A 21643-nucleotide genomic window follows, 5' to 3' on the forward strand; every position below is an offset into this window, starting at 1 on the left:
CTTATTGATAGCTACTTATTTTGTGATTCACAAAACTAAGTAAGTTCCTTGTGAACAATCAGAATGTAAACTCATGTTAAGGAGGTAATTAAGCATTTGAGTGTTAATTAAGCCGAACCCAGTTAGTGATTCAATTTAGCCCTAATAAACATACCATGCCCTAAGTGTTTCAGGGAAGACAGGTGAAGAAGCCACATCTCGGACCATTTTCCTCAATCAAGAAAATTAGGAGAAACCAGTAAATTACTTGGGGGTTATCCAGTTTCCAGCACTATCTTTTTTTTTTTTTTTTAGTATATATATATTTAAAGATTTTATTTATTCGTGATAGAGAGAGAGAGGCAGGCAGAGGGAGAAGCAGGCTCCATGCACCGGGAGCCCGACATGGGACTGGATCCCAGATCTCCAGGATCACGCCCCGGGCCAAAGGCGGCGCTAAACCACCGAGCCACCCAGGGATCCCCTCCAGCACTATCTCAACAGGGGAAATAGCTGATGTAAAACTTTGAAGGTAAAAGGTTTTTTAAAAAAGATTTTATTTATTTATTCATGAGACGCACAGGCAGAGGGAGAAGCAGGCTCCAGGCGGGGAGCCCGACGTGGGGCCCGATCCAGGGTCTCCAGGATCACGCCCCGGGCCAAAGGCGGGGGCGCTAACCCGCAGAACCACGGGGGCTGCCCTGAAGCTGTAAGTTTTTAAAGTAGCTGTTTTAGGGTCCGCGCGGGAAATACCCTGAAACAGGCCTGGAGCCGTCCTAGCGCTGAGTCTCAGAACTCTCTTTCCTCCCTTCCTTTTCCTCTTGGTCCTCAGGCTGTTTCTCCCTGGCTCTGCACAACTCTCGGTACGGTCAGACCTTTGGCCTCAAAACAGATCTTGAACCTCACTCAAGTCTGCCCCAACGGCCAGGAGCAAGGAGCATCTCAGCCTAGGGCGGATGGGGGTCTCGTTGCCCACGCGACCGTACAGAGCGGCCAGGCGGGGGCGACCCCGTTGCTCCCCCAGACCCAGACCCAATTCGAGGCTATTCCGGGGGTTACTCCAGGGCATGCAGCTCGCTTCCCGCCCACGCTCCTGAGCAGCTGAGCTAAGGCTTCACCGCCTTCGGGGCTTGTCCGCGCTCAAGCTCAGGCCCGAGGAGGAGCCCGCGCGGCGGCGCAGCGGCGAGCGGCCGGGCCCAGGCCCCGCGCCCCGACCGCGCGAGCTCACAGCCGCCAGCCCATTGTGCTCGGGGCCAGAAAGTCGCCTGCGGCTTGTGACGCAGACGCCAGGCCCCGCCCCGCGCATGACGCCAGCGTCAGGCCAGTCCCGGCATGCTCCGCGGCCGCCGGCGGTGGAGCGCAGACGAGCGGAATCTTTTCGCGTGCACATCCCCTGCCCCGTTGCGCCGCTGTGCACGCCCGGGTCGGCGAGAGAGCCGCGTCCGGCCGTCGTCCGACCGCTCGCCCGTCAGTTTGAGCGCCCCTAGCCCTCCTGCGAGGGCGCCCCGGGACGGAAGGATCCACCAGCCTGTCGGCGCCCGCCGTTCTCGTGGTCGCCGTCGCCGTCGTCGTGGTGGTAGTCTCTGCCGTCGCCTGGGCCATGGCCAATTACATCCACGTCCCGCCCGGCTCCCCGGAGGTGCCCAAGTTGGACGTCACGGTGCAGGATCAGGAGGAGCAGCGCTGCCGGGAGGGGGCCCTCAGCCTCCTGCAACACCTGCGGCCGCACTGGGACCCTCAGGAGGTGACCCTGCAGGTAACGCCCACCTCAGCACGGGGTCTCTCACAGCCCTGACTGGGCCCGGGCCGGGGCCGGGGCCGGGGCCGGGGCCGGGGGTGGGGGTGGGGGTGGGGGCTCCCACAATCCCTCGATTCCCCGGTGATCGAGGGAGAACCAACGGGAACGTCTTCTCCCTCGGTCCTTTGGGAAGTGACCGTGTGTTTCCTCCATCCCACGGACGAAGGTCACTCCCCCTTCCCTCACAATTGCTTTTTTTGGAGGTTGTCCTCAGGGCAAAATTTCTTTCTGGAAGCAGCGACGTAAGTGACGCACCCATTCATACCGGGAAAATTCCTGTTGCTCGTTGCCCCTCCTCCCACTCCCCCAGCCCCTTCTCACTGCGAAAGGGGCCTTTTCCATTCCCCTCGCAAGGGGGTCCTCTTCATTCGTCCCCAGGTACCTTCTCTCCTTCCACAGATAATGCAGTAATTAATCCTTCTGATCTTTTCCTTTCCCTCCCCGCCCCTCCCCCCCCTCGGCGGTTTACTCCTATTGATGTCTCACCCTGCGTTTTATCTTCTCAAATCCTCGGATTGGCGAGAGCACTCGGTTTCAGAGTAATAACTGTGGTCATGCATTACTCGATTGGGTTCTAAGGGAGCACTTACACATATTTTATTCGAATCGATATTTCTGAATTTTTTTAGTCGCGTTAGTAAAATTAACCGTATTTGATGGATCAGTGTGCCATTGTATTCATAGGCAAAAATTAGGAGAAAAAGTCCTTAGGGACCTATGTGTTTTGTACTAACTTATTTCTAATAAATTAAGATTTAGTACATACGACATTTATTTTGAATATTAATGTAACTTTCGGAGTTTCAGGATCTAGGACAATGAACCTCCATTTTCCTTGCGTGCACAAAATAAAGTCAGTAATTTTTGAAAGCTGAGATATTTGGGCTTTGTTTCAAATATGAGCGATACTGTAAGAAGTGGCCAAATTATCTGCTTTATTTTGTCGACTAATTTATTCAGCAGTGTTATCTGAATATTATCTCAGATTCTTTGCTAAAGTAGTCACCTATACAAAGATGAATAAAACATGAACAGTGTTCTGGGGCCCAGAACGGTTCCTGACACTTGGGCTTTCAGAAGTGTTAGTTTCAGTTCTTGTTGCGTAGAAGAGTTTTGAGCATATTAAAAGGACCCATGTGTTTTGGGGGGAAAAAAAATTGTTAGACAAAAATTTTGAAATTTTAAGGGACTGTTAGCTGACTAAACAACATAGGGAAGTCAGAATGATTTTCATGTGTAGTTAAAAAAAACTAGTAATCTCTATTTCCTTTATTTTTTTAAATATTTTTTTATTCATGAGAGACACAGAAAGAGAGGCAGAGACACAGGCAGAGGGAGAAGCAGGCTCCCTGCGTGGAACCTGATGTGGGACTCGATCCCAGAACCCCAGCATCACAACCCAAGCCAAAGGCAGACGCTCAACTACTGAGCCACCCAGGCGCCCACTCTTCTTTCCTTTAATTAAGAAAGTTAAGTTAATTGAAATTTCCAAAATTGAAACTTCCAAGTTGAAACTCTGAACTTCATTAGTTTATTATTTATTAATTTGTTTGTAGTTTATTACAGAAGAGTTTTATATTCATTAAAATTATTTCTATTCTGGCAGCCAATTATAAACTAAACAGATATTAATTAAAGACAGTGCTGCTTCCTGGGAAACTTTGGTGCTGGCAAACTGCTACTTTTAACACAGAGACTTTAAAGTTTGAAAAGCTTTGAAGATTGGTGTTTCAGTTTATGTATTTGTCTGTAGAACAGTAAATAACAGTTAACCCTGAGGTACCAATGTGCCAGGTTGTGAGTTAGGTGATCTTATCATTTAATCCTACAAACAACCATATTAGGGTAGATGCTTTTTTTTTTTTTTTTTTTAAGATTTTATTTATTCATGAGAGAGAGAGAGGCAGAGGGAGAAGCAGGCTCCATCCGGGGAGCCCGTTGTGGGACTCAATTCTAGGTCTCCAAGATCAGGCCCTAGGCTGAAGGCAGGCGTTAAACCACTGAGCAACCTGGGCTGCCCCCCGCCCCGCACCCCCCTTTTTTTTTAATGAAACTCCGTGAAATAAAGCCAGGGTATAGGTAAAAAAGGGGAAAAAATGTAGTAACATCAAACTTTTTTGATGTCAGAAAGTACTTGGGATTGAATCCTATCTGTTATTCTGCAGCAACTTTTCACTTTTAAGACCTTTGGACTCATAATCCAAACTTCCAATATGCTTGTCAGCGAAGGTAAATATTACCGCTTATTTTGCTGTAAGAATGATTATTAGAAATATAATTCTTCCCTGTGCAAGCAGTGCTTTTGATCCTAAAGCTGAGACAACTATTACTCAAATTGGTAGTCATTCATTGGTGATTTCTCAACTTGAGAAAATCTGACTCCCATATTCTATCATTACAGACTCTTCTTTATGATGCTTTAGGATTTCTCTCTCTCTCTCTCGTTTTTTTAAAAGATTTTATTTATTTATTCATGAGAGACATGGGGGTGGGAACAGAGACACACAGGCAGAGGGAGAAGCAGGCTCCATGCAGGGAGCCTGACGTGGGACCTGATCCTGGTTCTCCAGGATCACACCCTGGGCTGAAGGCAGCGCTAAACCACTGAGCCACCCGGGCTGCCCTTGTATTTTTTTTAGTAGATAGATAGATCTCAATGAGAATATTTCTTTTGAGATTTGCTTTTATTTCCTTTAAAGTATAAAGATAACAATTATACTTAACATTTCAGAAGGGGAAGTATGTATCATATAGTCAACAGATTAATAAGGGTATATAGCTGGGGCACCTGGGTGGGTCAGTGGTTGAGTGTCTGCCTTTGGCTCAGGTCATGATACCCGGGTCCTGGAATCGAGTACCATATCGGGTACTCTTGCATGGAGCTTGCTTCTCCCCCTATGTCTCTGCCTCTCTCTCTGTGTCTCTCATGAATAAACAAATAATCTTTTTTTAGAAAAAAGAGGGTATATAGCCTATTTTTTCAAAGAAATTTTTTTCTAAGATTTTTGTGTAATTAAAATATGCTTTAAACATACCTTAGAAGTTTAGTAATACTTATTTTACCTGATGATTACTCATGAGCTAAACTATTCAGAACATACTGGAAAATCCAAAAGCAAACAAAAAAGACTGATTCAGTCAAAATGATACAGGGCCCAATCTTTGCTCAAAACTTACACACACAAGGAATGCTGTATCTTCTTTCAGTTGGAATTTAAACAAGTTAATTTTTTTACTTTCCTATTCACACAAGATTGAAAAAAATTATGAGAAGATTGTTGAGCTTTTTGGAGTGTACCCTAATGCTTAGCTATCCTAAGTTACTCTCCCTACTGGAAAGTAGATCCAAAACAACAGTACCAGTCACAGTGGTTTTTTTTTTTTCCCCCCACAATGGTTTTTATTTCATAATATTTACTGAAGTTTTTAGTCTACTAGGGAGGATAAAATAATCATAATATAGTGTTTTTGGAATAAACGTACATATTCATGTTTAAAGACTACAGAAGAACATTTAAAAAGCATACTGTTTTTTTCCTGCTGTACTACAAGTTTTTTTCATGTTTTTGGATGCATAGTTTTGTTATCCCTTTTTTTATTTTTGTGTTTGGTTGTGTAGCTACATAGCAGTTTTTATATCCCCTTCTCTTTATTTAGTTATGTTGGAGATGGTTGCTAAAATACCCTATTAACAAAACCTATAAATTTCTTATTTTAATATTGATATTTGATATTTAATGTCTAATGTATTAAATGAAGAATCAAAACAAAAACATACACAGTTCTTTTGAACTATGTCTCCTTTAGTGGTTTTTTTAAGATTTTATTTATTCATGAGAGACCCAGAGAAAGGCAGAGACACAGGCAGAGAGAGAAGCAGGCTCCCCGCGAGGAGCCCAATGTGGGACTCAATCCCCTGGGATCATGCCCTGAGCCGAAGTCAGACGCCCCACCGCTGAGCCACCCAGGCCTCCCAAAGAGGTTATAGTTTTTATTCAACATGACTTTTAATATCAGCAGTTAGGTCCAGTTTTCCATTTCCTATGCCTTTTCTTTTTGTGAGATTATCAGTGTTTTATAATAATGTATTTGATGGGTAGTAGGCCCTAATACTTTGAGTGTAGCTAAGAACAGATGTTTGATAGGCACCTCCTATTAAAGGTGTGTGTGTATATTTTTTTTAAAGTAATCTCTACACCCGCCATGGGCCTTGAACTCATGACACTGAGAGCGAGAGTCAGATGCTCTACCAACTGAACTAGCTAAGCTCCCCAAAGATATGTAATGTTTGATAGACTCCCATGTCTTTTATTATGACTAAAATGTCAGAAAAGCCTAACATGTTAGTTCATTTTCAGGTATTTACAGCTGTGTGACTTGGACTAAAACAGCTTGACTTCTCTGGGGCCTCAGCATAATGTGGTGGAAAGAGGCTGGTTTTTGAATCCTGATACCAGCCATTTGTACAACCTTTGGCAAGTTTTAAATCTTGTGAAATGGGATTACTATTTACCTTGGAAAATAGGCTAGTAGAAAATAATAGAATTTTACTACTCTAACGCTTTACTACTAATGGTAATTTTACAACCAGCACCAGTTTTTACTACTTTACTACTAATAGAATATACTGAGAAATACATAAAGTTATGCATAGTATATATTAGTACTACATACCTCCAACTCTTTCCCTCCCATCTCCCTCAGCAGCCCCTCCCATTTATAAATGGGATACTTGATCCGAAAGAATTGTAAGCTCCTAAAATTCAGTAATTTTGTTATATATATACGTATATATATATATATATATATATATATATATATATATACATGTATGTGTATATATATTTTAAAAGCCTTATTTGTTTTAGAGAGGAAGAACTTGTGCATGTGTGAGTGAGGAGGGGCAGAGGGAGAGAGAATCCTAAGCAGACTCCACACCCAGCACGGAGCCCAATGCAGGGCTTGATGTCACACCCTGAGACCATAACCTGAGCCAAAATAAAGAGCCTGATGCTTAACCAACTGAGTCATCCATGTGCCCCCGATACATTTTTTTTTTTTTTTTTTTGTAGCAGGGATGATGCTGATTTTAAACAGCATTCTTTTGTACAACTAACTATAACAAGGTAAGCATGGGAAAATGTAGGAGGGAAGGCTTGATGGAGGGGATACCTGAACTGAGCTTTGAAGGAAAGATGTGGTCAGATGGTGTGGGGAAACATTTCTGGGTAATGAAACCTAGTTTCATAAAGCTAGACTATGAGGGGACAAAAAACAAAGCTAGGCTATGAGTATTTTGGGGGCAGAATGGAGTGTGAACAAGAAAAGAAGTGGGACTGATTTTTGAGAAAGGGAGTTGTTAGATATGAAGGTTTTGTGCTTCATTAAGGAGGTGGTATTTTATTATCTAGGATATAAGGGGAAGCCAGTGAATATTTTTAAGCAGGTGAGTTATATTGTATATTTTTTAGAGCAGTGGCAGACTATATTGAAAGCAGCAGTAGTTGAATGAGATGTTTTGAATCGGGGGAATAAATGATCACCTAGGATATTGGTTTTGAAACTGGTGGTTACCCACACTAATTCGATGTTAAATCAATAAAGTGAATTGAAACCACTACAATTTAAAAAGATGAGTTAAAATAGGATGTGATAAGATAGATCAGAGAGTCTTGCAAACAATGAAGTAAAGGCTGTTTAGTGAAGCTTGTTTTAGTTTCATATGAAAGTAGGTACTGAATTAGATGATAAATGTATATTTTTGTCTGCATATCACATTAAAAAATGAGAAAGACTTAGCCTAGGAGAGACTGCTGAATTAGTCCAGACAAGAGGTGCTGTGACCCAAATTAGGACAGCTGCCTTGGAGATGAAAATAAAGAACAGATTTGACATTTCAGAAAGTAAATATGCAGGACTTAATTGCTTGCAGGTGAGGGAAAAGGCAAGCTTAGTGGGTTTTTTTTCCCCTTTATTTTTCTGTGGGTGACAAAAAAATAGAGAAGTAATGGAAGATCTATGTTTAAGGAATCAGGTTATTTCTCATGATTTTGTCTTTTCAGGAATTATTTTGCTTTTTGATAAAAAATATTTTTTATGACCCTTTTATTTTTTTAAATTTTATTTATTTATTCATGAGAGACGCAGAGAGAGAGAGAGAGAAGCAGGCTCCATGCAGGGAGCCGGATGTGGGACTCCATCATGGGACTCCAGGATCACGCCCTGAGCTGAAGGCAGATGCTCAACCACTGAGCCACCCAGGTGTCCCTGACCCTTTTAAAAGTCATGAGATACAGGGGTTCCTGGGTGGCTCAGTTGGTTAAGTGCCTGCCTTCTTCTCAGGTCATCATCTCAGGGTCTTGGGATCGAGCCCCATGCCTCACGTCGGGCTGTCTGCTCAGTGGGAGCCTGCTTCTACTTCTCCCTCTGTCACTGTCTCTGCTTGGCTTTCTCTCTCTGTCAAAAAAAAAAAAAAAAAAAAAAGTCATGACATACAATCAAGCATACAGGAAAATACATGAAATATAAATTATTTTTTGCAGAACAAATACTGTGTAACCGAACCCTGGGAAAGAAAATATCCCCAATCCAGAATCTCTCTTATTTTCCTTCCTGGTCCTAATCTCTCCCTCCCTCTAGTGGAAGTCACAATAGCAGGTTGTTTTTTTGTTTTTGTTTTTGTTTGTTTTTTTAAACCAACAGTATTTTGAATTAGTCATTTTTTTACAAGTCAGTACTACGAGAAAATAATATATTAAGGTTATTAATTTTCTTCTATAGGGAGCATGAACATGAAATAATTTAGTTTTACTAAACATTTCACAATATTGAAACTTTGAATAGGAAGAAAAAAACATTTTCTATTCGTATTTTATTAAAAAAAATGGACCGTTTTTTATTACCTTATATTTCTGCCATACATATTTTACATAATTAGGATCATGCCACATGTACAGTTTTGAGTTCCTGTTTTTTTCATCCTTTCACTTCTACATGTTTGTATGTTATTGACTATAATGTTTGATAGCTATAAACATAATATTTGGTCATGTTAAACATCATGTGACTTAATTATTAAAATGAAGCTTAAGATAGCTAGAGAGTATAGAGTAGAAAACTACAAAGGCTCATCTATCTAAACAACAGACAACAGGCCTATCTAAACCTGTTGATTTTGTTTAAAAAATATAAATAATATTGTTTAAAAAATAATATATACTCTTTATAAAATATTTAAAACTTATACAAGGCTATAAGATGAAAAGTAGAAAGTTTAACTCCCTCAGCTTCCAACTCATTCATTCTCTCTGCAGTAATTTTGTGAGCAATTTTTTGAACTTCCAAAAAATTAGATTATATGGATTTATTAGGGCACAAATTACCTATGTTAATAATATCAATAAATATAATTATATTCCTTTTATATACACAACAAAGCTATTCTGTATCTTGCATTTTTAATTTTTTTAAAAAAGATTTTATTTATTTATTTATTCATGAGAGACACAGAAAGAGGCAGAAGGACACAGGCTCCATGCAGGGCGGCTGATGTGGGACTCGAACCCTGGTCTCCAGGATCACGCTGTGGGCTGAAGGTCGCGCTAAACCGCTGAGCCACTGGGGCTGCCCTGTATCTTGCATTTTAAAATAATGTATCTTAGACATCCTCCTGTGTATAATCTGCCCCATATATTTTTTAAAGAATTAATTTTTTGAGAGGGCATGTGCTGTGTACATGTTTGCACAAGTGGGGGGAGGGGTAGAGGGAGAGGGAGAATCTTAATATGACTACATGCTGATGGAGCCTGATGTGGGGCTTCATCTCACAACCCTGAGATCGTGACCTGAGCAGAAAAAGAGTTGGAGCCTCAAACGACTGAGCCACCCAGGTACCCCTGCCCCATGTTTTTTAAACATCATAGAATTGTTTTATTTTTTGCATATTAAAAATAGTATTGCATAAACTGCTTTTATATATATATGTATAGTTTTTAAAGATTTTATTCATTTATTCATGAGAGAGAGAGACACAGAGAGAGAGAGAGAGAGAGGGGCAGAGACACAGGCAGAGGGAGAAGCAGGCTCCATGCAGGGAGCTCGATGTGGGACTCGGTCCTGGAGCCTCAGGATCACGCCCTGGGCCAAAGGCAGACTGGGCCACCGTGGCTGCCTCTCCCACCCCCCCCCCCTTTTTTTTTTTAATGTTTAAGTAATTTCTTCACTCAACGTGGGGCTTGAGCTCACAATCCTGAGATCAAGAGTCACATGCTCCTCTGACTGAGCCATCCAAGTGTCCCTAAACCTTATTAGTGGGATTAAAAGGTTAAAAACTATGTGCCAGTTAGGATCCTACAGAGAAACAGAATTTCATATATATGCTATATAGTCTTTGTTTCAAAGAATTGGCTCATAACAGTTGTAGAGGCTGATAAGTCTGAATTGTAGGGCAGGATAGTAGGTTAGAAACTTAGGAGTTGATGGTGTAGTCTTTTTTTTTTTTTTTTCAATTTATTTATTTGAGAGAGAGGGAAAGCGTCCCTGTGTACATGCAAGTCAGGGGAGAGGCAGAGGGAGAGAATCTACAAGCAAGCTCCCTGCTGTGTGTGGAGCCCAGTGCGATGTGGAGCTCCATGGGGGGCGCTATGCTAGGCTTGATCCCACAACCCATAAAATCTTTATTTGAGCCAAAATCAAGAGTCAGATGCTTGGCCGAGTGAGCCACCCAGACGCCCCATGCTGCAGTCTTGTTTTTTCTTTTCTTTTCTTTTCTTTTCTTTTCCTTTTCCTTTTCCTTTTCCTTTTCCTTTTCCTTTTCCTTTCCTTTCCTTTTTCTTTTCTTTTCTTTTCTTTTCTTTTCTTTTCTTTTCTTTTCTTTTCTTTTCTTTTCTTTCTTTTCTTTTCTTTTTTCTTTTTGGATTTATTCATGAGAGACATAGGCAGAGGGAGAAGCAGGCTCCTCATTGGGAGCCTGATGAGGGACTCAATTCCAGGACCCCAAGATCATGACCTGCACCAAAGGCAGACACTCACTCAGCCATTGAGCCACCCAGGTGCCCCTGATGCTGCAATCTTAAAGCAGATTTTTTTTTTTTTAAGATTTTATTTATGAGAAACACAGGGATATTGAGAGGCAGAGACACAGGCAGAGGGAGAAGCAGACTCCATGCCAGGGAGCCCGATGTGGGACTCGATCCCGAGACTCCAGGATTGCACCCTAAGCCGAAGGCAGAGCCACCCAGGTGTCCCTTAAAGCAGATTTCTTCAGGAACACTTAAGAAACTTGTTTTACATTACTTAAAGTGATTGGATGAGGCCCACCCATGTAACGGTAGTTGTTAAGTACATCTACAAAATACTTTCACAGCTATATCTAGATTAGTGTTTCATTGATTAACTGGGTATTATAACCAATACAAGTTGACATATAAAACTATCATGCTGTTTCTCACTTTAATATTGCCAGATTATCATGAAAGGTGTGTTAATTTATAGTTCTCAACACGGTATTGGAGAGTACATTTTTCCTTATATCTTGTCCAATCTGATACAAAATTAAAAAATTTTTGTTAGTGGGATGCACAAAATGGTATTGTTCATTACATTCTTTTTGTTATTTTGGAAGATGATGGAACCCAATGACTTTTTTTCCCCACAAAACAGTTAACTGATAGGTATTAATTTCCACCTTTCTAGGATTTTTGTGTGTGTAGTAACCGTTAATTTAATTGAAACTTTTTATTTTATTGACCTGAAAGAGTTTATTCATTTAAATTCAGTAATTAGTTATCCTAGATCATAAATGTATGTCAAAACAGGTTCCCTGCTTGGTATCTTTTTTTTTTTTTTTTTTTATGATTTTATTTATTCATGAGAGACAGAGAGCGAGAGAGTGAGGCAGAGATATAGGCAGAGGGAGAAGCAAGTTCCATGCAGGGAGCCTGATGGTGGACTCAATCCTGGGACTCTGGGATCATGCCCTAAGCCAAAGGCAGACGCTCAACTGCCGAGCCACCCAGGCATCCCTCTGCTTGGTATCTTAAATCATCCTTAGGATTAAAGAAATTTCAAGAGTGACTAAGTAGAGTTTAATACTTTTACCACCTCAGGGTTTGTAGTTGTAGGACAGTGTCACATACCGAAAGAAGGTATTGGACTGTATTTTGCGGGTCTTAAAATGACCTTTAAGTTTATTGATGTCACTTTAGCTTCTAAGGTGTCATTAAAGCTATAAACTCTTTTTGCCCACCAGGTGTTCTATATTGCTGTAAATAGCATCTGTGGCAGGTTTGGGCAATTTTGTAAGTTCCCAGTTGGTATGGTCCATTAGTCCAGACTGCAGGGTAAATTTTTGTGTCTTCTATTTTATAAAGCTAAAGGAAGCATTTCTACAAAACATAATCTAATCAGTAATACATTCTGGCAGAGGAGACAAAATCACCTCATATATCTGTTCCAACACTAATTTGCATCCAAAATTTTCTCATCAACAGTAGCATCCCCGTATCTCAAGTTTTACCTATTGTTCCTTTTAGAGTCTCTGATGAAGGTGTTAGATTCAATGCATCGGGCTTCCATGTCAAGGAGTCTCAAAAAGGTTTCTTCTCTCCAGCTCTAGGCCATTTTACCCACATATGTTCATTTGGTCTCGGGCCTCTGGCTCCTGGGGGTTAAGATTCTACCTTCACAGTCATTTTTCATCTTTGATTGATCTGTTGACTATCCCCAGGTTGATGGCACATGCTTAATATCATAGTTTTTTTCCTCTTTGTGTTTTGGCTTTTTTTTTTTTTTTAAGATTTTATTTATTCATGAGAGATACAGAGAGAAAGGCAGAGACATAGGCAGAGGGAGAAGCAGGCTCCTTTCCGGGAGCCTGACACAGGACTTGATCCCCAGGCTCCGGGATCACACACTGAGCCGAAGGCAGACTCTTAACTGCTGAGCCACCCACGTGTCCCTGTGTTCTGGCTTTTTAAGGTCTCCAAACTAGAGTAAATAGAGTAGATTTGTTAGGGGCCTTTCAATATTGGGAGACTAAGTAGCAACTCCTGTCAGTCCACTCAGTATCTGATAATGATGGGTTAAAAACTTTTGCTTCAACTTTATCAATATCTGCTTTATTCATTTGGTTTTTCAGTAACCACTAAAACCTTCCATTCTACTGGGGCAAGTAGATTTGCCATCTTTTCTGCTTGTTAGTGAACCATCTAATTTTTTGGTATCATTCCTGACCTATGATGGGAAGCTTGAGACAGCAACTCTGATCCAACATCCTGAACAGTTTCTTTTGTTGGTAAAAGTAAAGTTACATGGGGGACCCATGTATGTAGTAGGAGTAATTTTTATACACAGTATTCACCATGACCTGGGGATGGGATATATTAAGTGGTTGAATATCTTGGTCACTATAAAGCAAATCTAGTATGGCCTGCATGTACAGCATATCAGCCACTTCATCTGGAGTATTCCACTTTGCATGCAAAGGACAAGACAGTTCCTCTTCTCGGGATAAACAAACTTTCTAGCCACTTCATTCGTTGTACAAGGCTAGCCCTCTTGTTTGGGTTAGTCATTGCCATTAAGGACTAACAGTAGTGAGCTGTGGGTCCTGTATTATCACAGACGTGCCATGGTCTTCAAACCATAGACTGCTTCTACTTTAACCATTCTTTTTTTATATTTATTTTAAGGATTTTTATATATTTGAGAGAGAATGTGAGCAAGCACAAGCAGAGGGAGCTACGGAGGGGGAGAAGCAGGCTAACTTAACCATTCTTATGAGTCGTATTAATAAAGGTTTTTTTTAGGGGTGCCTGGGTGGCACAGTTGGTTAAGTGTCTGCCTTCAGCTTAAGTCATGATCCCAGGGTCCTGGGATTGAGCCCCACTTTGGGCTCCCTGCTCAGTGGGGAGCCTGCTTCTCCCCCTCCCTCTGCCATTCCATTCCCCCTGCTTGTGCTCCTGTGCTCTCTCTGTCAAATAAATAAAATCTCTAAAAAAATTTAAAAAACTAAAAGGTTTTTTAGGGAGCTAGCTATCTTGAGCCATTAAATGAGACAACTTTTACACTATATCCCCTGGTTTTATTAGTTTCCTGATTTTGTTTCCTTGCCTCCTGAATCATTTTGGTAAACAGCTGTAAATTTGCTGTTCAGCATGATTTTTCTCCTTTATGATGGTTTTGAGGTTAGCAGCTTGATGGTGCACTGGACCAGTTGGAATCTGGGTCTGTGTAACGTCACAATCCACCCTAAAAGTGTCTGGCTTTCTGTTCTAGGTAGTATGCTAACAATAGCCAGCGAATTGTGCATTTAGGCAATTTCTCATTTTGCATTTTATTGTGGATTCAGTGACTAAACTCCTGAGGTTGGATCTGTCATTGCTAGGTTCCATTTATTTTTACCTCCTGTAACAGATGGCAGCATGCCTACTGTTTAATACTATGGGTGATTTGGCAAACACCTGGCATCAGGGATTTATCATCCTCTAACCTTTTTTTTCCCCCAAATGATGCTTTAGCAATATTATAGTGAGTCTAGGATTATACTAGTGAACTTGAGGTAGGTTTTGATATCCTTGAAACAGATTAAGACCTGTTCTGCCATTGTGACTTTGGATAAGTAAGGGAACTTACCTAGGCCATAGATTCTCATTCTACAAATTGATCATTTCTAAGGTATTTTACAATCAGTTTATATATAAGCAAACATATATTGAATATGCCTGTGTTCTAGGCCATTGTTTCTCAACCCTTTTAATAATTTCTCCCTAAACAGAAAGTTTAAATTAAAAATTTTATTGATTTCTATCTAACAGAAATTATGTACCGAAGAATAAGATTTTGTCAGGATTGCGTTTTGATGAGCCACAAACCATTGTAATACTTAAGATTTTTTTTCTTCTTTGTTAGTGATAGCTGTGTTGAGAATGCATGTAATAGAGTAAGAAATTTTATTTCATTTCATAGATATATGTATCCTTTGACTTAGATGTAGTTACATCCTGACACCCACTGTAAGTCAGATATCCTAAATCAAAATGCATTTTACATACTAAGTCAAAAATATCCTAAATCAAAATGCATTTTACACACGTAACCAACTGAGCCTCATAGCTTAGCCTAGCCGACTTTAAATATGCCAGAACACTGATATTTGCCTGCAGTTGGACAAAAATCATCTAACACAGGCCTATTTTATAATAAAGTGTTGAATATTTTATGTTATTTATTGAATATGGTACTGAAAGTGAAAAACAGAATGGTTGTATGGGTATAGAATGGTCATTTATGTACTGGTTGTTCTCATAATCCTCTGGCTGGTTGAGAGCTGGAGCTGCTTTTGCCCATAGTCATGAGAGAGGATCATACTATATATTGCCAATCCTAAATTCATATTCAGGGTATGGTTTTACTGAATGCATATTGCTTTAACACCATTGTAAAGTTGGAAAATTGTAAGTCAGACTATCCTAAGTTGGGGGCCATCTGTCTGTCTATATCTATACCTCTTCTTTAAAATACTAAGGTAGAAATTAGAGAAAGTGCAAAAATACTTGTATATTTCTTTTCAGTTTTTAAAACTATAAAGCTTTGGGGAATTTTCTTTAAGATTACCTAGAGCTGAAGGTAATAAGAAGGTTATGTGAAGGTACATTCTTCCTGATGTGGATGTCACATTAACTCTAATAACAGTCTGATGTTAAGTTATACACGTAATAAAAAGCACACATCATCAAGTGTAGAACCTGATTAATTGCTGTAGGTGTTGATATGTTGTATATTTACTGCACTCCTTGGTAAAGGATTCTAATTTGTTCTTTAAAATTGCCTTGACTGTTCTTTTTAAATTGCCATATAAATTGCAGACTTAGCTTTTCAATTTTCACAAAAAGAAACTGAATGAGAGTTTGATACTTTGTGGCATCTATAGATATTTGAGAAGTAAAAATCGTTAATAATATTGTCTTAAAATCCATAAACAAGGAATATTCCATTTATTTAGTCCTTTTATTTCTCTCAAACTTTTATTTTTTAAGTAAACTCTGCTCCCAATGTGGGGTTCAAACTCATGACCCCGAGATCAAGAGTTGCATGCCTTACAGCCTGAGCCAGCAGGCACCCCTTCTCAGACTTTTGAAGTTTTCTTTTTTTTTTTTTTTAAGGTTTATTTATTTATTCATGAGAGACACGGGGGGAGAGAGGGGGGTGGTGTTGGGGCAGAGACACAGGCAGAGGGAGAAGTGGGCTCCATGCAGGGAGCCTGATGTTGGGACTTGATCCTGGGACTCCAGGATCATGCCCTGGGCTGAAGGCAGACACTCAACCACTGAGCCACCCAGGCATCTCAGACTTTTGAAGTTTTCAGTGTGGTGGTCTTGCATGTTTCATTTGATTTTTCTTTTTCCCCCCTAGGAATTTGATGTTTTTTGTTATTATTATAAAAGGTATAATTAAAAAAATGAATTGTTGGTATATATAGAAATTCAATCTATTGTTATGTATTGAAATTTTCAAACATGAGTTCTAATGTTTAATGTATATGCTTTTTGTATTTTCCCTGTGTCTGCAAATGATGATATATATATTTTTTCTCTTTCCTATTCTTCCTTTATTTATTTATTTATTTATTTTTTTTGCCTTACTGCACTGGCTAGGATGTCCAGCACAATGTTGAAATAAAAGGTGATAGTGAGCATCCTTATCATGTTCCCAATCTCAGGGGGAGAATGCTTTCAGTAATTTATTATGAGATATGATGATGTCTGTAGGTTTTCTTTGGATACTCTGTCAGATTAAGGAAATTTCCTCTTTATGTATGTAAGTATGTATGTGTTTTTAAGTAATCTCTGCACCCCGTGTGGAGTTCCAACTCACAACCTTGAGATCAAATTGTATGTTCTATGGACTGAGCCAGCTAGGGGCTCCAAGGAAGTGTTCATCTTATTTTTAGTTTGCAAATGTTTTAATCATACATGGGTATTGAATTTTTCATGTCCTTTTTCTTTTTTGCATCTCATGATGATTACATATTTTCCTCCAAATTTCTGTTATTAAGCTGAATAACATTGATTTTTTAAAAAAATTGAATGTTAAAAGTCTTTGCTTATATAGAGTAAGCCCCATTTGGTTCCGATTTGTTATTTTTTTTATATTGTATTAGTTACTAATATTTAAAAAACATTTTTTTATTTGCATAATCTCTATACAATGGGGCTCAAAATCACTACCCTGAGATCGAGAGTCTCACCCTCTTTTGACTGAGCTAGCTAGATGCCCCTAGTTAATATTTTGATTAGGATTTTTGCAACTATTTCCTTGTAATGTCCTTGGCATGTTTTGGCATCTTATTAACTGTTTTCTTTTTCTTAATAATTTTGCTTGGAAGTTATCAACATTATCTTTAAAAAGAACAATTTTGATTGTTGAGTTCTATTTTATTGATAATTTTGCCCTTTTATTTTCTTCCTAATCTTTTTTTTTCTTTTTTAAGATTAACTGGCTGTTGTTTTTCTAGGTTTTTTTTTTTTTTTTTTTTTAAATTTTATTTATTTATGATAGGCACACAGTGAGAGAGAGAGAAGCAGAGACACAGGCAGAGGGAGAAGCAGGCTCCATGCACCGGGAGCCCGACGTGGGATTCGATCCCGGGTCTCCAGGATCGCGCCCCGGGCCAAAGGCAGGCGCCAAACCGCTGCGCCACCCAGGGATCCCTTTTCTAGTTTTTTTTTTTTTTTTTTTTTTAAAGATTTTATTTATTTATTCATGATAGAGAGAGAGAGAGAGAGGCAGAGACACAGGCAGAGGGAGAAGCAGGCTCCATGCACCGGGAGCCTGACGTGGGATTCGATCCCGGGTCTCCAGGATCGCGCCCTGGGCCAAAGGCAGGCGCCAAACCGCTGCGCCACCCAGGGATCCCCCCTTTTCTAGTTTTTTTAAGCTGGAAGCTTATGTCACCAGTTTTCTGCCTTTATTTATTTATTTTATTTTATTTTTTTCTGCCTTTATTTTTTAAAAGATTTTATTTGACAGAGAGATAGCACAAGCAGGGGGAGTGGCTGAGGGGGAGGGAGAGGAAGAGGGAGAATGAGAAGCAGGAGCAGGCTCCAACTGAGCAGAGAGCCTGATGTGGGCTTGATCCCAGGGCCTTGGGAATATGACCTGAGCCAAAGGCAGGTGCTTAACCAATTTAGCCACCCAGGCTCCCCATCTTTTTTTTTTTTTCTTTATATTTTCATTTATGTGACCCTGAAAGTGCCCACAAGTTTTGAAATATTTTTATCATCATTCACTTCAGAATGTTTTCTAATTATCTTTTTTTCTTCATCCCTTGGATTATTTACATATTCATTATTGCTTCATTTCAAATGAATGGGAGAGTTTTAAAGTCTTTTTTCTTTTTTTTAAATAGATTCATTTGAGAGATAACGTGTGTGCGCACATGCATGAGCAAGGGGGAGGGGTAGAGGGAGAAGCGGACTCTGCTGAGCAGAGAGCCTGATGCAGACCTCCATCCCAGGACCCTGGGATCATGACCTGAGCCACCCAGGGGCCCTAAAGTCTTTTCTTTACTGTGGTAAAAAACAACATAAAACTTACTATTTTAATCATTTTTATTTGGGATATGTATAAGTTAATGTGCAGTTTGTGTTATTGATGTCTAGCACATATTCTCTTGTAGTTTGAGAAAATATTCTGATTTTTGATGTTTATTGAGGCTTGTTTATAATCAGGCTTATAGTCAGTTTTGCTAATACTTCATGTAGGCTTTAAAAGCATGTGTATTATCGTTGGATACAGAGTTCTATGTATGTCAAGGAAGTTGGGGTTTTGATTCTGTTGTTTAGATCACTTGTATGCATAATGATTTTTGTCTGTTTTTAAAAATATCAGCTCTTGAGAAGTGTGCTTAAGATTCAACCAATTATCCAATTAATTTGTCAGTTTTTTCTAAATATATTTTGAAGCTGTGTTACTGGATGCATTACACATCTAGAATTGTTACATCTTCTTCCTGGATCCATTTTTTTCATTATTATAAAATGTCTGTTTATTTCCCAGAACATATTGTTAAGACTATTTTGTTTAATATGGTGTAATTACGTCAGCTTTCTTTTGCATGTCTCTTGTAAAAGCAGCATATATATAAATATGTATTTTTCACAGTGTTTTAAATGGATTTCATTCTTTCACATTTAGTGTAACTACTTAATGAGTTAACAAGCTCTCTCAATAAAAGGTTTTTTTCTTTTTAAAAGATTTTATTTATTCATGAGAGACACACACAGAGAGAGAGAGAGAGAGAGAGAGGGAGAGGGAGAGAGAGAGAGAGGCAGAGACGGGCAGAGGGAGAAGCAGGCTCCAGGCAGAAGGCCTGACATGGCACTCAATCCCGGGGCTCGAGGATCAGGCCCTGGGCCTGAGGCGGCGCTAAACCGCTGAGCCACCCGGGCTGCCCAAGAAACAAGTTTTTTTTTTTTTTTTCCCCCCCAAGAAACAAGTTTTAAGAATTATTTAGGAACAGAACTTTTTATGTGGGGGCTGGAGAGGGGAGGGGTCAAAGATGACTCTCAGAAATTTGCTTGAGTACATGGAAAATAAAATGAATGGGTACTATTACCATTACATGTTTCATCTGTGGTTCTAAACAATTTTGTTATATGTGTTGATATTGTTTTCTTTGTATTTCTTGGGGTCAGGCTTATTGAACTTCTTGAATATTTCAGTGTATAGATTTTCATCTAATTTGGATAAATTTTGGCCATTAAAAAATATTTTTTTCCTCTTTTCTCCATTGGGGGATAGAAAATCTCTTTGCTCATGGATACTCTGCTCACTCACTCATGCTCACTTGCTCTGTAGTTTAGCTAGTTTTTTTTCTTTTCCCCTCTTGTGTTCTGTTTTCTATTTCTGTGTTCTGTTCTAGTATCTATTGCTCTTTTTTTTTTTTTTTAAGATTTTATTTATTCATTCATGAGAGAGAGAGAGAGAGAGAGAGAGAAAGAGGCAGACAACAGAGAGAAGCAGGCTCCATGCAGAGAGCCCAATGTAGGACTTGATCCCGGGACCCCAAGATCATGCCCTTGGCTGTAGTCAGGCGCTCAACTGCTGAGCCACCCAGGCATCCCTTTATTGCTTTTTCTTCAAGTTTGCGTTTTTGGGGGCAATATCTAACCTACTGTTAAATCTGTCTAGTGCATTTCTCTCCTTAGATGTTTTGAGTTGCCCGATTTGGGTCTTTTTTATATGCAATGTCTCTGCATAACTTTTTGTTATATAATACAAAACATATTAGTAGAATACAGATTTAATGTCTGCTGAGTCTAACATTTATGTCAGTTCTGGTTGGTTTCGATTAATTGATTCCCCCCTTCCCTTCATGAGTATATTTTTCTGCGTTTTTTGCGTGCCTAGTAATCTTCGCTTGGATGTCAGACATTGTGAATTTTTACCTTGTTAAGTACTGAATAGTTTTTATAGTTACTTGGAAATACTTTGAGTCTTTTGGGTCTTTAAGGTTTGTTAGGTGGGACCAGTGTAGCTTAGAGTCTAGGCTAATCTGTAAATCTGTAACATAGGGTTTTTTTTTTTTTTAAGGGTTTTATTTATTCATGAGAGACAGAGAGAGACACAGAGAGAGACAGAGAGAGAGAGAGAGAAGCAGAGACAAGGGCAGAGGGAGAAGCAGGCTCCATGCAGGGAGCCCGATGTGGGACTCAATCCTAGGACTACAGGATCACGCCCTAAGCCAAAGGCAGATGCCCAACCGCTGAGCCACCCAGGGGTCCCTGTAACATACATTTTGTCTTAACTCTTCTGTTGTGAATTCTTCGTCTTTTATTAAAATGTAAATATGGAGTTTTCTACATGCATAGAACATGCATGTTAAGGTCTTAGTGTATGTCAATCACTGTTTTAAAGCTTTTATGTGTATTAAGTCATTAATCCTCATAACGTTATGAAATAGATCCAGTATGTTAATATTATATATAAGGAGAATGAAGCACATAGGGATTAAGTGACTTCCCTAAGGTTATGCAGCCTGTAGATAATACAGCTAGAATTCAGACTCAAAGAAGTCTTGCTTTCTAGCTCATCATCTGAGTTAGTACTATCCTAAATACTTGATAAACAGTGCAGGATAATTAAGAAAAGGAGCTCCATGAGATTTCTATTAGTTTTGTCCCACCTTTATTGAGATGAAATTTTTACATTTCCCCCATTTTTAAAAAAGATTTTATTTATTTATTTGAGAGAGAGAGAGAGAGAGAGAGAGAGAATATGAGGAGGGGGGAGGGACAGTGGGAGAAGCAGAGGCCCTGCTGAGTAGGGAGCCCAACACAACTCGGGGCTGTATCCCAGGACCCTGAGATCATGATCAGAGCCAAAGGCAGATTCATAACTGACTGAACCACCCAGGTGCCCCAACATTTGATATTTCTAGTATATATCTACTACAATATATATATCTAGTACGTATCTAGTATATATTGTATATTTCAGAAGGTTCAGCACATTGAATTTCTTGTTGGTATAAATGCGGAGTGGGAACCATTGGAGGGCAAAAACCATTATCTTTCCATCTTTAAAGCCAGTGTTCTCCAGTGACCATCAGGAACACACTGATAGCTGAACATGTTGGGTTTAAGAGAAAGCTTATATCACTCAGAATGGTAGGGATCTCAGTAAGTGGGTGTTAGAAAGAACTTATTATAGAATTTGGGCTTGCTGATTTGGGAGAGTGTCAAAGAAGCAGGCTTTCCTCTGGATTAAGTCTGTCAGGAAGAAAGTGGGGCAAGTCTATGACTGGATATCTTAATCTTACCTAGAGGACTGAAGGAACAAAGCAAGGCCAAAGCTGTCATTCAT

The 21643-nt window shown here is 39.7% G+C and overlaps 1 protein-coding gene across 1 annotated transcript in view; it reads left to right on the plus strand.

Annotated features, from left to right (window-relative positions):
* The first annotated feature begins 1329 nt into the window (after positions 1 to 1329).
* ETNK1 (ethanolamine kinase 1) overlaps positions 1330 to 21643 on the plus strand; it is a 64163-nt gene continuing 43849 nt past the window's right edge. Inside the window, exon 1 of the mRNA XM_041736092.1 lies at positions 1330 to 1735. Coding sequence (XP_041592026.1) covers positions 1580 to 1735 — 156 coding nt within the window. The 5' untranslated portion in view covers positions 1330 to 1579. The remainder of the gene's footprint in view (positions 1736 to 21643) is intronic.

Source organism: Vulpes lagopus, chromosome 21 (assembly GCF_018345385.1).
Source record: "Vulpes lagopus strain Blue_001 chromosome 21, ASM1834538v1, whole genome shotgun sequence".
Classification (NCBI taxonomy): Eukaryota; Metazoa; Chordata; class Mammalia; order Carnivora; family Canidae; genus Vulpes; species Vulpes lagopus.